At 36.6% G+C, this 14,706-nt stretch overlaps 1 protein-coding gene across 1 annotated transcript; it reads right to left on the reverse strand.

Annotated features, from left to right (window-relative positions):
- Nucleotides 1-674: 674 nt before the first annotated feature.
- utp4 (UTP4 small subunit processome component) lies at nucleotides 675-14,223 on the reverse strand. Its single transcript, XM_081373131.1, has 17 exons — nucleotides 14,110-14,223; nucleotides 13,628-13,793; nucleotides 13,301-13,489; nucleotides 12,358-12,442; nucleotides 12,186-12,275; nucleotides 11,873-12,078; nucleotides 11,129-11,300; nucleotides 7,526-7,617; nucleotides 7,338-7,434; nucleotides 6,162-6,226; nucleotides 5,854-5,976; nucleotides 5,533-5,686; nucleotides 4,052-4,158; nucleotides 2,478-2,573; nucleotides 2,189-2,374; nucleotides 1,761-1,871; nucleotides 675-1,667 (listed from the first exon to the last, which is right to left on the reverse strand). The coding sequence occupies exons 2-17, from the start codon at nucleotides 13,784-13,786 to the stop codon at nucleotides 1,551-1,553; spliced, it is 2,049 nt and encodes a 682-aa protein (XP_081229257.1). The 5' UTR covers nucleotides 13,787-13,793; nucleotides 14,110-14,223; the 3' UTR covers nucleotides 675-1,550.
- Between the last annotated feature and the right edge of the window lie 483 nt (nucleotides 14,224-14,706).

Consider the following 14,706-nt stretch of genomic DNA (forward strand, 5'->3'; position numbering starts at 1 on the left):
AGATATTTTATTTAACAGAAGTTGACTACATCGAGCGGCCCGTATACATCCCTCTACTTCCTTCTTTAATGACGTCATTAAAACCGTTTTTTGACTAACCTCCGCCCACAGGAATGCTCCCTCAACTCTACCGAAATTCGTTTATGTACTTGCGCACTTCTAATAACTTACTGTGTTTACTCAGCTCTTACCTTTAAATAAACAAAGAAAATACTACATATATTATAACAATATATTGTAATATTTGTTTGACATTTCGGTTCTTGCATTGAACTGACACTTGAGGTATGGGTGAATAACACCAAAACAAAACGAAAACGTATGTTCAAGTAATGTTATTCACAGTCATTATTTACCCAAACCAAAATTGCTATTCTAAAAACACGTTATTTAAAAATAAAAATCTATGACTAAAACTTAGTTGATAAAAAACAACAAAAAAGCAAATATTCAAAGACTGAGATTAAATTATAATAAAGTGCCTATATTTGGCATATTAAATTGCAACATAAAAAATAAAAGGTTATAATTACCTGTTATACTTATTTCCATAAATTATAAGTCCAAACGCCATTGTATTCTTTGAAATACTTAGAAGTGACCTATTTAAATACAATGATTAAGGTAATGTGGTATTACCTTTTTGAAAGTGGTAAAATGAAGTGCACAAGATAGCCTATATGAAAAACATACTTTATTTAATACAGCAATTTAGTACTTATATACTATTATAGTACTTATATTGAATTAGCTTTTATTTTTACATTTCATCCGGTGATTGCCATTTTTAATAGGCTCTTTGTTTTTATTTCGAGTCATTTTAGTACTTCAAGCACTGATTTATTATATAAATTTAAATCTCTTTCAACACTTCTAATTTTCATCTACTACTTTTATTTTAGCTTTGTTTCAATTACAGTAGTAGTATTTGAGTTTATTGCCATCAGCATCACTGGCTATTACGTGATAAATGACAATATGTAATGCAGATGCATATTAAACATTTAACAACATAATATCAAAAGTACAACATAATGAAAACAAACTTAAAAAAAAAAAAAGAGTACATGTACAAAATGAGTACAATTCTATAATAGATTCTTTAAATGTACTTGTGCTAAAAAAAAAAAAAAAAATGGATCCATAAATAAGTCCTTAAAAGTTTGTCCTGATAAAAAGTGCATTCTCATAACTTTAAAGATTGGGCAGTTCAAAAGAAAATGTTTTACAGACAAGTTGGTTCTACAGTATTGCCATTTTGGTGCTTCTTCAATAAATGCCCATGAGTCAGTCTAGTATTTGTTTCAATTACAGAAAACAATTTTAATAGTTTTAGTAACTAATAACAACATTGATGTCAGAACATACCCAAAGATGTCAAACCTAAAATTTCTAGACAAAAGACCAACACAGAAGGTATGGTAAATTTCTTTTTAATACAGTCTCAGCAGTTTTTTACAATGGGGGAAGAGGGGAAAATGTGCAGTCTCTGAATAAAACACTTCCTCACTGAGGCCACACACACACACACATACAAGGGAGGTTTACTCTTAAGTGGCAAATTTCTTTTGTTTGATGGGTGCAGGCAACTGAGTGAATATGTCCACTAGAGGGCGCTCAACCACCACCAGAGACTGATCTGACATCAGCTCAACATGCAACATCTCCTAAAAGACAGAAAGAGAATAAAAAGTCATTAATTTTCCATCCAAAATTTCAGGAAAAGGAAAAAACACCATGTACATGTTGCTCCCACACACCCTGAAGGTCTTGCAGACTTTGAAAGCATGGCTGTGAGATTTCCTCTTTTCCTTTGGGAGGCTCTTCAGAGTCAGCTGATTGAGGAATTGTGTCTTGGCATCAGGCAGTGGCTAGAACAGACACATGCATTTTTGAAAATTCATAAAAAAATTCAATTAATAATGATGACCATACACGACCAGCATTAGAAACATTCAGTTCACAACCATATAAAGATACATGATTCCAACAAATGGAAGATTCTAAAAATACAAAAAAGAAAAAAGGAAAAGGAGTTGAAGAATGAAAATGTTTTGTGAAAGGTTTCAAAATAATACCACTTGGTTTGATATATAGTTTAGACAATTGCAAACATTAATTCTAAGCGTGGCAAATGCTTTCTGAAGTCACTAAATGTAATGACAGAGCATGACTAGGTCGGTCTCACCAGGCTTTTATCAATGATGCAGAACACGTAGGTATCATGCAGGATGACATGGGAAGGATTTTGGGGATTAAACATCACGTTGAGGCACGGTGTGTCTTTTTCCAGCCAGATATAATGAAGGCCATTCCTCTGCACCGATCTGCTCCAGTCTGTGTATTGTTTCCGATCAATGGAAAACTCAAACATCTGTGGTGAACAAAAATGCATAAGAACAAGAAAAACAATCTAAGCCACTTCAAATCACAGTTATGCAATTCAATGGAGGTCGCCATTAAAGCTCACTAATTACCTGTTGATCTGCATGTATCATGAATAGACAGTTTGTTTCTGGGTGGATGGCCATGGCGCTGACAGCAGAACTGTATATAGGGACTGTGCAATGAAGCTGAAACATATGAGAAATCAGTTCAGTGTTTGGTTCAATAACTGTGTAAAGTTAAATTCATCTATAAAGTAGCTTCAGAGAAAAAAAAAGAGATGTAATCTTCCAGCTCAGTTCGAGCTGTAAGCAAAGTGACATGTCTGACGCAATAAAGTCACTCCCCCTGATTATCTTGCTCCAAATTAAAGGTAACTAGAGATCTTTAGCGATGATTATTTATTATAATTATTTTATGATTTATATTATTATACCCTTAACCCATTAAAAAATGTAGTTGAACAATTAAACATTTAGTTTAAATGTATATAAAGAGATATGTAATATAAATACACTTTAGAATGAATAGACAAAGCTTTAAAAAGGACAACATGGGAGTTTACATGTTCAAATCTCTGTATACTTTATATAAAGTCACTTCACAATTTTAACTTGCACTAATATAGCAACATATTTCAAGTAGCTAGGACAGTAATGCATTAATAAAATTACAAGAAAATATCTCAATTACTCTTTCAAACAAGTAACACAAGATACTTTATTTTCTTATCTATTGACTGACACCTCTCCTATAATGAGGCGTTGTGTGCTGAGTGTGTAAACTTGATGGTTATTGTAGTTCTAGACTAAATGTGAGGATTCAGTATTCCTCAAGATGAATAAAACCAGTGTAATGCAAACTCAGATTATTACGCAAACCTGTAATTATTAAATATGTTAAAGAACACAATTTTTTAACAAATGTCTTTGCTGCTGACCTTAGATGATCCAATTCAACCATACTAATAAAAAAAAACAATGACTTTAAACATTAATAAACATTGTTTGTATTGCTGAAGGGTCTAGCTAGCCTCCGTTTTGTTTGACAACAATTCGAATATGAACAAGAAGTTGCATCTCCCGACATCGCTTAGAGCACCTTTAAAGGGTTAGTTCACCCAAAAATGAAAATTCTGTGAGTAATGACTCACCCTCATGTTGTTCCAACCTCTTAAGACTTTAGTTCATCTTCAGAACACAAATAAAGATATTTTTGAAAATGATGTTAACAATGAAAATGTTAGAAAACGTTGTCTTTTCTAACTTTCTGGGCCGGCAAGTTTCGATCCCATAGAAGCCTATGGAGGAGTGATCCAGCTCTCAGATTTAATCAAAAATATCTTAATTTGTGTTCTGAAGATGAACGAAAGTCTTACGGGGTTGGAACAACATGAGGGTGAGTAATTACTGACAGAATTTTCATTTTTGGGTGAACTAACCCTTTAAGCCTGAGGCTTTTTATATCACTTTTGATGGGAAAGGGTCTTTACATTTGCCAAAAACAGAACTTTTGTTGTTATTATAATACAAACAAGCAAGTCCAGACCAGGAGAGAAAAGTAGTGATGTAGTGAATTTCTTTCCAAAACTTTTAAAGGAGTAACACAATATTGTAAAGCATTTCTTTTAAAAGTAACTTTCCCCAACACTGGACATAAAACACACCTCCTTTGTATGCAGGTTGTAGACGTGAACCTCGTGGTCACTGTTAGCAGAAGCCAACCATTTGCCATCCTCGCTGGCTGCCAATAAGTGAATGGCCTGATGGGAACCTGTTAGAGGAGGATAATCTTGTTACATACACACTTCTGTTCGGAGGTTTTTAAAACAGTTTTTAAAAGAGTCTCTTTTGCTCACCAAAGCTGCATTTATTTGATCAAAAATACAGTTAAACAATAATATTATTGTAATTTAAAGGGGGGGGGGGTGAAATGCTATTTCATGCATACTGAGTTTTTTACACTGTTAAAGAGTTGGATTCCCATGCTAAACATGGACAAAGTTTCACAATTTAAATTGTACGTTTGAAGGTGTATTTCTGTGCCAAAATTTGTCCTTCCGGTTTGTCACAAGTTTCGGAAAGTTTTTTTCGAGTATGGGTCTTCGTGACGTCAGCTGGGGCGGAATTTCTTTATATGGGTCCTAAGGGCACTTCTTAGCGCGGGCGCGCGCGCACTCGTAGACCAGAGCGAGAGAGCGAAAGCAGTACGCCATCAAAGCGCTCTGCTCGGCTTTTGGGAAGTCAATGTCACCAAAGAAGTGTGTTTTTGGTTGCCAGGGCAAGACAACCCTGCACAGATTCCCAAAGAACCCGGCGTTAAGGGACCAGTGGATGGAGTTTGTTTTTCCTGAGCATCAACGGACTGTTTGTTCCCTGCATTTCGACGATGATTGTTTTACAAACAAAGCCCAGATCGACGGATTTGCAGATCATCTAATGCTTAAGGATCGAGCAGTCGCAATGATAAAGGTTTGCGGTCGTGGTTGGAACCAGGCGGTGAGTAAAACTGCTTCAAATGTCTGTGTGTTGTTAGCTCGGCGCGTTAGCACAGCTTTAGCTTCGCCCACACGGCCCACCTCCAGCCGCTCATTTTTTTCCGGAAAGACTCGGTACAGCCTATCTTTCTTTTATAAATATAATAAAACTAAAGACTTTTTGGAGATATGAAGGATGCAATACTACTCTATATGTACTCAAGATTAACATGAGATTGAGTGAAAATGAGCATTTCACCCCCCCTTTAAGGAAATAGTTTTTATTTATTTTTATCTTAATATACTTTAAAATGCCATTTTTTCCTGTGATGGCAAAGCTAAATTTTCAGCATCATTACTCCAGTCTTTATTGTCACATGATCCTTCAGAAATCATTTTAATTTGCTGATTAGATGCTCAAGAAATATTTCTTATTATCAACAATGTTGAAAACAGTTGTGCTGCTTAATATCTTTGAGGAAACCATAATGCATTTTTTTTCAGGATCCTTTGATAAATATAAAGTTAAAAAGAACAGCATTTATTTGAAATATAATATTTTGTAACATTATAAATGTCTTTACTGTTACTTTTGATCAAAATGCATTCATTTGTGAATCTGTGAAATTAATTTTCACAGCGGCCTAAAGATAAATCTGTATAGTCCTCACCTGACTTAGGTTTAAGGGTGCCCACAAGCTTGCAACCTGATTGGCTGAGCGAGACCACATGCACTGACGAATGTGTGGAGGCGGAAAACAAATGGGAGGAGTCTGAGGAGAAGCAAAGCTTGGCTGAGCTGAGTACCTTTGGAATTTTGGATATCTGAATGAAGAAGAAGAAAAACAACAACAACTTTTTAATCAGTTTTCATGGGACCTTTATCTAATGCTATCAGACACTTCAAAATTCAAGCAGAGTCTATGCATTCTTTACCATGCTTCAAAGTTATGTAATGTGTTTTCATGCAGTTCTGTGGAAATCTACAGTACCTTGGTGATGCTGATGTTGTTATTGTCGCAGTGTAGCCTGTAGAGCCCTAAACTGCTGGTTGTGGAATATGCAATCCATTCTCCACAGGGAGATACGGCACTGCAGCGGATGTGATCCTCTCCCTGCAGATAAACATCAGTTCAATCACTTCATTCATTTCAGCAGCACTATGGATGTCACAACTCTCACCACATACTGCAGAAAGTTATACAGATGACTATTCAGTATGGAGATTTTAATTTAAACCAACTGTAATGTTTAATTTTTTTTACAAAGACATTGATTTTCAAAAAAGCAAGAATGGTACCTTCACTTTCAAATGAAGCAATTTCTCTGGATTTTTTTTTACAAGTAAACTGCTTCCTGGTATGCCTGAAAACAAAAGACAAAAAGATAATAAAACCAAGGAAAAATTTAGATTTCATGCCCAAGTCAAATAGAAATTATTTCATACACTACAAGTCTGGAGACACTCGACTAAACTGGTTTCTCATTATTATAAACTTTTCATCTAAAGGCTTAAGCGGGTCGCACACTGGACGCGCAGCTCAGCGCCACGTCTTTTAAATTCGAACACATTATTCTCTATGAGAGTATACAGAAATCAGAAAATTGTTGATGTTATCGGATTTTCAGGTGAGAGTTGTCCTAGACGTGGCGCGGCGCTGAGCTGCGCGTCCGGTGTGCGACCCGCTTTAAGCTTACCTGCTTGATATTAGTTTTATAAAACGTGCTGACATTCAGTATACATGGGAACTCCTTCAATACTGTATAAAAGTATCTCTGAATGCACCTCATGAAAGAATGAGCTTTAGACGCATGGCTACTTTGAAGCAGCTCAAATGTATGATTTTTTATGTTTAACATTACAGTCACACACACACTACCTTTCAAAGGTTTGGGGTTGGCATAATGTTGTTTTATGTTTTTGAATAAAGTCTCTTATGCTCATCAAGGCTGCGTTTATTTGATCAAATTACAGTAAAAGAGTAATAATGTGAAACAGTATTATAATTAAAAAATAACTTTTCTATTTGAATATATTTTAAAATGTCATTTATTCCTGTGATGGCAAAGCTGAATTTTAAGCATCATTACTCCAGTTTTCAGTGTCACATGATCCTTCAGAAATCATACTAATATGCTGATTTGGTGCACAAATATTGAAAACAGTTGTGCTATTAATCTTTGTGGAAGAATTTTTTTTTTCAGGATTCTGTGATAAATAGAAGGTTCAAAAGAATTTTCAGCATTTATTAGAAAGGGAAAACTTTTATAACATTATAAATGTTTTACTGTCACTTTTGATCATTGCATCCTTGCTAAATAAATATATTTTTTCCAATTTTTTTTAATGTTAGTGTAATTCCCACATGCCTTTACTATAATTCTAAAATGTGGGTAATAGTAATTGTAAAGAATGATTAGGTGTGTCCAAAACTGGTAGTTATGATATGAATATCACATTGAGTAACATCTTCACCTTGTCCTTCACTCTCTCCTAGTCTCCAGAGCTCCAGATGACCAGGGTACTGGAAAAGCATCAGGCCTGCCTTTCTTGCACAGGACACCAGACTCCTCTGCAATGAAAAAAGCAGAACAAGTCCCTCCCATTAAGAGTCAATTACAAACATGTTTTCTATGTGCATGTCACAATTTCACAATACTCACATGAGGAAAGATAATCTTCTGCAAGCCACAGGCCGATGACTTCACTTCGATCTTGTCTAACAAAGGTCTCACGACCAGCTGTGTGTCCATACCTGAGACGAGAAGGCTCATTTAAACAAAAATACTTCAGTCATGTGATGAAGGCAGCTCTGTTCGAATCAGTACGAAAAAAAAAAAAAAAAAAAAAAATATAGCTGCGAGCAGCGATTGCGGGCCCAAGCCGGTGGCACCGCCAACCTGGTGCCTTTAGTACACTAAAGGCACCAGGGTGGCGGTGTCACCGGCTTGGGCCCTCCATCGCTGCTCGCAGCTATATTATATATATATATATATATATATATATATATATATATATATATATCAGACAAGTAATATTCTTTGTCTTGTCACTTAAAAAAAAAAAAAAAAAAAAAAAAAAAAAATATATATATATATATATATATATATATAATTACCTTTTTTTGGATGCTAAACTATTGTTTATTATATGCTTTGTACTTCACTCACGTTCCAATATCGAAGGGAAAAATGATCCTCTTCACATGCGCAAAAATGTCCTTGGAAAATTCACAGTGGAGCGGTGCTTACTGTGATTGTACGAATTGTACTACTGACTATTTAGAGCAGTGTAATCTTTATATGTTAGGTTGACCATTTTATTATTATATTTTATTAAGTCTATAATGAACAGGCTGCAATGTCAAGATTGCAATGCTAGTGTGTGTGTGTGCGTGTGTGTGTGTGTGTGTGTGTGTGTGTGTGTGTGTGTGTGTGTGTGTGTGTGTGTGTGTGTGTGTGTGTGTGTGTGTGTGTGTGTGTGTGTGTGTGTGTGTGTGTGTGTGTGTGTGTGTGTTCATGTTTTTCTGTCCCGGTGGGGACTTTAACCTGAATGCACACAGACTCATGGGGACTCGTATCACAGTGGGGACCTAAATAGAGGTCCCCATGGGTAAACAAGCTTCATTCAGAATGAGTTTTTTTGGAAATGTAAAAATGCAGAAAGTTTTCAGTGATGGGTAGGTTTAGGGGTAGGGTTAGTGTAAGGAGATAAAATATACAGTTTGTACAGTATAAAAATCATTAAATCTATGGAGAGTCCCCACAAAGATAGTAAACCGTGTGTGTGTGGGTGGGTGTGTGTGTGTGGCGTGGGCGCGTTTGAACAGTGGACACATAAAAACATACTCCGTCATTATACAGGACGACATTCAAACTGCAAAGTGTTAACTTATATTTGTGTACAGTCGCAATAAAACACAACATTGTGCTTTTGTAAAATAATTTCAAGCAATCAACCCCCGAAAGGCGCTAATTTTAAAATTAAACTAAAATGCTCATGGCTGCACGGGCATTCATAACGGTGCACATCCACGGCGAGGAACGAGCAGAACAGAGTGAACGTTTTTCAGTTAATTCCTACTTCCATAGGAATTAATTTGAAACGCTCGCTCAACCACTATCAATGTCAGTGTGGACGAACATATTTTACTTTCGTTTTTAAGTTGGCGATTCAAAAGCCCCCAGCGGTGTCACATGTCGATTAACCGGTGGTAAAATATTCTCACCGTCACATACCTAGTATATTTTTAAGTAGATACAATAGGCCTACCTGATTTTGAACACAAGAGGGCAGTATAGCCCTATGTATGACTTGACTTTTATGGGACTAAATAGTACAATTACTATTTTTAAACTTATAAATATTTATTAAATTGAAAAAAAAAGAATAAAATGGGTTTAGTTGTGATATTTTTATACTTTTATATAGAAATAAATGGTGTTTAATTACATTTTTAGAAGATGAGGCTTTAAGTGTTACTTTACTTTAGTCCCTCACTATAGCAAAACCGTTTGAGATGTTTAATATCCGTTCACAATTTAGCATCTTTAATGTATCTTTATCATTTTGAAAAAGTTTGGTGTGAATAAAATAAACCAGTTAGGAAGAGTAGCTAAAAAACTCAGAGTCTGAAATATCCAAAAAATCCACATTCAAACCAAAATATCTGACTTCCTTTTGCTCTGAGCTAATAACTGTAAATTAGAAAGTTGTCCGGCTCGGTGAGACCAATATATATACTGATTTTTGTAACTGTTGGTAAAACTAACCCACCCACTTTTGTCAAACGCATGTTGAAAGTGACACACTTCCTGCTGCCAGTTGGTGGCGCTATAACTTTGACTCACGATAGTTACATCCATCTGATCTGCCTCTTACCACGAACACACTGCTAAAGTTTCATCAAGATCAGTTAATGTATGCAGAAGTTATAACACTTCGTCTCCTCTCTTTTCTCGCCATAAATTTGTTTCCTCGCCACGGCCAAACCGTTCGAGATATCAAAAATCCGTCCGCAATTTAGCATTCTCAATGTCTTGACTTCATGCTGACTGAGTTTGGAGGTGATTGAATGAATTCTCTAGGAGGAGTACATCACATTCCACAGCAAGCGTTTTCCAAACAACCCATAATAGCCGACTTCCTGTTGGGCTGGCGTGAAACTTGACAGAGGGAAAGTTGTTCAGCCCGATGAAATCTATATGTGTACCGAGTTTCATATTAATTCATGCAAGCGTGTTTGATATATGAACCAAGTTTTCAGACCCTGTTCAAGAGGGCGCTGTTGAGCCCCCCTGCCACGCCCGTTTCTGAAACTTTTCACATGTCTACTGGCTAATAAGTGTTATGTGTCTGTCGAGTTTCATCCAATTTCAAGCATGCTAAGAGTTTCAAACGCATCCGAAAAGAATATTAAAATTTGATGCGTTGCCACGGCAACAGTATCTAAGATATCAATAATCCTTTCACAGGTCTACATCTGCCGTGTGTTTACATTATACACATAAAGTTTGAAGCAAATCGGGTAAAAGTAAGAGGGTGACTTCAAAGCATTTTGAAAGTGACACACTTCCTGCTGCCAGTTGGTGGCGCTATAACTTTGACTCACAATAGTCACATCCATGTGATCGGCCTCTTACAACGAATACACTGCTGAAGTTTCATCAAGATCTGTCAATGTATGCAGAAGTTATAACACACTTCCTGTGTCCCATTATTCGCCATAAATTAGTTTCCTCGCCACGGCCAAACCGTTCGAGATATCAAAAATCTGTTCGCAAGAATTCATCCTCAATGTCTTGACTTTATTCTCACCGAGTTTGGTGGCGATCGGATGAAATCCCTAGGAGGAGTATTTCACATTCCATTGTATGCGTTTTCCAAACAACGTATAATAACCGACTTCCTGTTGGGCTTTTGTAAAACTTAGAGCACGAAAGTTGTTCGGCCCGATGAGATCTATATGTGTACTGAGTTTCATATTATTACATGCAAGCGTGTTTGATTTATGGACCAAGTTTTCGGACCCCATTCCAGGGGGCGCCGTCGAGCCCCCCTGCCACGCACCGGTACCAGCTTCAGCCCGGCCCTGATGGCCGCGGGTTCTGACGTGTGTGCAAAATTTCAAGAGTTTTTGAGCATGTTAAGGGCCCCAAAAGTGTCAAAAAGGCAAAAAAAAAATAATGAAGAAAAAAAAAAATAATCCTTACGGAAACAATAGGGCCTTCGCCCTTTCAGGGCTTGGGCCCTAAAAAAAAACTCACCTCCCGAAACCACAGCCGTTGTGATCTCCGCCACAGCTCTGACATCATGAGTGTGGTTCCTAAATGTTCTGGTTCTGACCCATTCTTTGTCATTCTTTTCCAGAACCGAAGAGATGAACTGGAACTGTACCACAAATCCTTCTGATGTCCCGGCCACAAAGCTGTGCTCATTCTGTCATTCAAGAGGGTACAATAAGAATTTTCCTATCTGTATTCTTGTAGTATGTCATGTACTCTATATGTACACTAACCATTCAAAAGACTGGGGCCAGTAAGATTTTCATTCTTTCTTTGAAACAAATTAATTTAGCAAGGATGCATTAAAATGATCAAAGTGACAGTAAATACACTAATAATGTTACAAAAGATTTCTATTTTAATACTGTTCTTTTGAACTTTAAATGCATTATGGTTTCTTCAAAAATATTAAAAAGCATAATTGTTTTCAACATTGATAATAATAAGGAATGTTTCTTGAGCACCAAATCAGAATATTAGAATGATTTCTGAAGGATACTATGGCACTGACGCTGCTGAAAATTCAGCTTTGCCATCACAGGAATTGTATTTTAAAATATGTTGAAAAATGTTTGTTGTTGTTTTAAATTACAGTAATATTTTACAATATTACTTTTTGCGGTATTTCTGATCAATTAATGCAGCCTTGGTGAACATAAGAGACTATTTTAAAAGCTAGTCTATAAAGTCATAAATGTGACTACAAATTCACAGCAATCTTCTCACCTGAGAGACTGATAAAGCCAGCACGTCACATTTTGAGACATTATGGCTTTTGATTAGAGTACCAGTGTGATCGTTCCACATTTTGACCATTCCCCCAGAGTCTCCACTGATGATGGTCCCATCTGAGAGGTAGACCACACACCACACCATGCACTCCTTACTGCGGGATGTCCCTCTGTCAGTCAGCATTCTGTGAATAGACTGGCCTAAAAAAACAAATTACACACATGACTACATTAAAGTTCTCCAGCTCATGTACTCATTCTACATGAATGCAATAAGGTGTTTTGGAGGAAAGAAAAATTCTGTTTACCTGTCTCCACATTGAAAATCTGGATCATATCTATCATTCCCGCAGCTATTTTGGAGCCTGATGGGTGCCAGGACAGAGAGATGATGCGGCCTATGGAATTAGGTAGACAGATGTTCAGACGTTTTCTATTTTCTAATAAAGTAACCATTCAAGACATGCATCTGAAACTCACCTTTCTGCCTATCCAGATTTCTCTCAAACTGTATTTTGTCTTCATTCACCGCAAACAATTTCACAGTTCCGTCTTCACAACCAACCTACAAACGTTAAACCACAAAATCTGAACAAAATTCTTTTTGTGAAATGTCTTGCGTTATCAATTATTATTTATGGAATACAATATTTATTATAAATTTATGTTTCATGTGCCCTCGTAGTCTTTTATCAAAATAACGTACCCTCCATCTTGCACCAACATCTCTGATATGTTTACCAGCATGAGGGCAGGACAATCTGTCACTCACCACAACCATCCAATCAATCAATCAATTGGGCAAAATCAAGTCCCGCCCAACATTTTTTCAGTTTCACTCGAATATACGTCACAATAGGGAAGAAAAGATTATCGCAACTTCTACTTCATGCTGATTTTAATCACTTGCTATCGGAATTATCGTAAATACGAGTTACTATTTAAAAATAGGACACCCTCTCATGTCATATTTAGGGTACTACTGGGAATCTCTGGGATAATCTTAATACCCAAGTTCCCAAGATGGGCATTCCACAAACTTTAAACATGGCCAAGGGGAGAACGATTCCTGATGTGACTGCTATTCTTTATTAGTTTTTTCCCACAACAGCTACATCGCCTTGTCTTTTCGTTAAAGCAGTGCATATTTAAATATTTAAAGGCATTTATTAACTCCCTGGAGCCGTATGGATTACTTTTATGATGGATGGATATGCTTTTTTTGGGATTCAAAATCTCAGTTACTATTCACTCCCATTATAAAGCTGGGAAGAGCCAGAATATTTTTTTATATAACTCCAATTGTGTTTGGCTGAAAGAAGAAAGTCATATACACCTAGGAGGTGGATGGCTTGATGGTGAGTAAATTATGGGACAATTTTCATTTTTGGGTATACAAACCCTTTAAGGAAAGCAAACCTACCGCTAAGTGTGTTCCTTGTTGATTGCCTGTAATGGCCCAGATTGGCCCTCCATATGCATCTATGGTGTATTTCACTCTCTGGTTTGTCAGGTCATACTCAGTTATTTGACCGTTTAGTCCTGCACTGAACAGACGCTCACCAACCCATGTCAGGCCTTCAATCCCACACTGCTCTCTGCCAGGGATGATCTGTGGACATAGGAAACATTAAGCATCTTTGACGCACTGTTTGCTGGTCAAAAACCAGTGTATCAACATAGCTCTGGTACCCATGATGTCTATGATCACTGATTTGATAAACATGACAAAGCATTACTTAACGTGTACCTTTCCTTGGAAAAATTTGTCTGAACAGAGGAAAATCTCCACAGCTCCGTCCATCCTCGCCACTGCCATCGTTTCGTTCTGCTGGTTGAAAGCCAGGGCTCTGATTGCTGAGGGCATGTAATCAAAGAACCGAACCCGGTGAACTTTAAACTCCCCCATCGCTGATCTGAAATATATGGACATCATAAGAACATGCTTTTGTCAAAGAAGAGTTAATATTTTGCTCAAGTAACGTTCAGTGAGGACTGGTCACTCGTGATGAAAAACTATACAAGGAGCCTAATATAACTATAAACATAACGTTACCTGTTTAAATATCAATATTTGCTAAAATATTTGAAAAAAGTGGCTAACCGTATCATGTTATGGCTTGTTTCTGAAATTGTCTTTCCAACTTTTCTACTTATTATGACACAGCCTTAATACCGTATGATCCAAAGAAGAACGGAAAACAATAACAAAATGACAATCTCTTTTCTTACCCTCTTTTCGTATGTATTTTATTCTCTTTCAGATGTTTTTCCACTTAGAAGTAGTGCACACGTTGTGCTGCAGGATCCACCACGTTGGTTACTCTTGACCCCGGAACGGAAGCCCCTGCAGGCTGTCTACACAAAACTAATTTCAAAATAAAAGTCCCGAAACAACATGAAACAAATTATAATAATTACAATACAGGTTAATTCTATAATAAGAATATAATTACATGAATTAGATTGTTAATGTTACAGGCTGAAAATATTTATTATATAATTTGATTCATTCAAGAGAGCTTACATCACTAGCATGTGTATTCTTCAAGAAACATTAACATCACACTCTTTCATTCACTGCAATATTAAACATTATACAAACAAGTATGTATTATATATATGTATATAATGTGCCCAGGGAGGACGGGAGATAACAATAAGGTTATGCAAATAACAATATGGTTATGCAAATAATTATGGCTTCACAAACTTTTGTGATCTTTATTGCTTTCTTAGTCTCTTATGCTGTCCATGTACAACAGGGATGGACAACTCCAGTCCTGGAGGGCCACTGTCCTGCAGAGTTAAGCTAAACTTTGCAGGACA

This window comes from Scardinius erythrophthalmus, assembly GCF_964197995.2.
Source record: "Scardinius erythrophthalmus genome assembly, chromosome: 8".
Lineage (NCBI taxonomy): Eukaryota > Metazoa > Chordata > Actinopteri > Cypriniformes > Leuciscidae > Scardinius > Scardinius erythrophthalmus.